We start from the raw sequence: 1,073 nt of genomic DNA on the forward strand, positions 1-1,073 counted from the left end.
GATACAGCAGCGGCTAGAAACAGCTCAAAGTCGACATAAATCATATGCGGATGTTAGAAGGAGAGGACTAGAATTTTCTATAGGGGATTGGGTGTTCTTGAAGGTGTCACCGATGAAAGGGGTAATGAGGTTTGGTAAAAAGGGAAAGTTGAGTCCACGCTACATAGGGCCATATAAGATTATCCGAAGAATTGACCAAGTTGCGTATGAGTTAGAGCTACCTCAAGAACTTTCAACCGTTCATCCGATGTTTCATTTCTCAATGCTTCGAAAATGCGTAGGTGACCCATCTCGTATTACTCCTACAGAAGAAGCACAAGTTCCGAGAGATCTCACTTATGAAGAAGTACCCATTGCTATTCTAGATCGACAAGTTAGGAAGTTCAGGAATAAAGAAGTAGCTTCTGTGAAAGTATTATGGAAGAACCAGCAAGTAGAGGAAGTTACATGGGAAGCGGAAGAAGCAATGAAATTGAAGTATCATCATCTCTTCCAGACCGATGAAAAGATGAAAATGTTGAGTTAAGGCGTTAACAAGTAAGTATAAGTTTATATGTTCAATGGGATTAATAGTAGTACTAACTTAGGGTTGAACTTGTTTGGGATGGATAACCATGCTAACATTCGAGGATGAATGTTTTAAGGGGGGGAGGATATAACTGCCCGTATTATGCATATGTTTGTTCTATGCTTGTGATATTTGGCATAGCCGTATAGTATAAGTGAGAGACCATGTTTCTTATATGATTAGCATTGGTTTAAACTAGCTCAGAAGGTGATGTCAGCCTTGCACATTTCAACATGTGTACAGTTAACTCCAACGGGAGTATTTAAATTCGAGACAGTAAGGTGGTAATTGAGCTTAAAGTATAAAGTTAAGTGCTAAGTTAAAGAAAAAGGGATTAACATTTAGAAATTTGAATAACATAAGTGAGTTGCTTGCTTGACTTAACTAGGCTAGTAGGTGACAAGTAGGTGCATCACCTACTTTGACTTATTGACCAATCCAAAGGACCAAGTAGGTACATCACCTACGAAGACTTTTTTTTAAGTTTTTTTTTACCATGTAATTG

General features: G+C 38.1%; 1 protein-coding gene across 1 annotated transcript; it reads left to right on the forward strand.

The window, feature by feature from the left end:
- The first annotated feature begins 124 nt into the window (after positions 1-124).
- On the forward strand, positions 125-526 carry LOC107058750 (uncharacterized). Its single transcript, XM_015304848.1, has one exon. The coding sequence runs from the start codon at positions 125-127 to the stop codon at positions 524-526; it is 402 nt and encodes a 133-aa protein (XP_015160334.1).
- Positions 527-1,073: the final 547 nt, after the last annotated feature.

This window comes from Solanum tuberosum, unplaced genomic scaffold, assembly GCF_000226075.1.
Source record: "Solanum tuberosum cultivar DM 1-3 516 R44 unplaced genomic scaffold, SolTub_3.0 scf00628, whole genome shotgun sequence".
Lineage (NCBI taxonomy): Eukaryota > Viridiplantae > Streptophyta > Magnoliopsida > Solanales > Solanaceae > Solanum > Solanum tuberosum.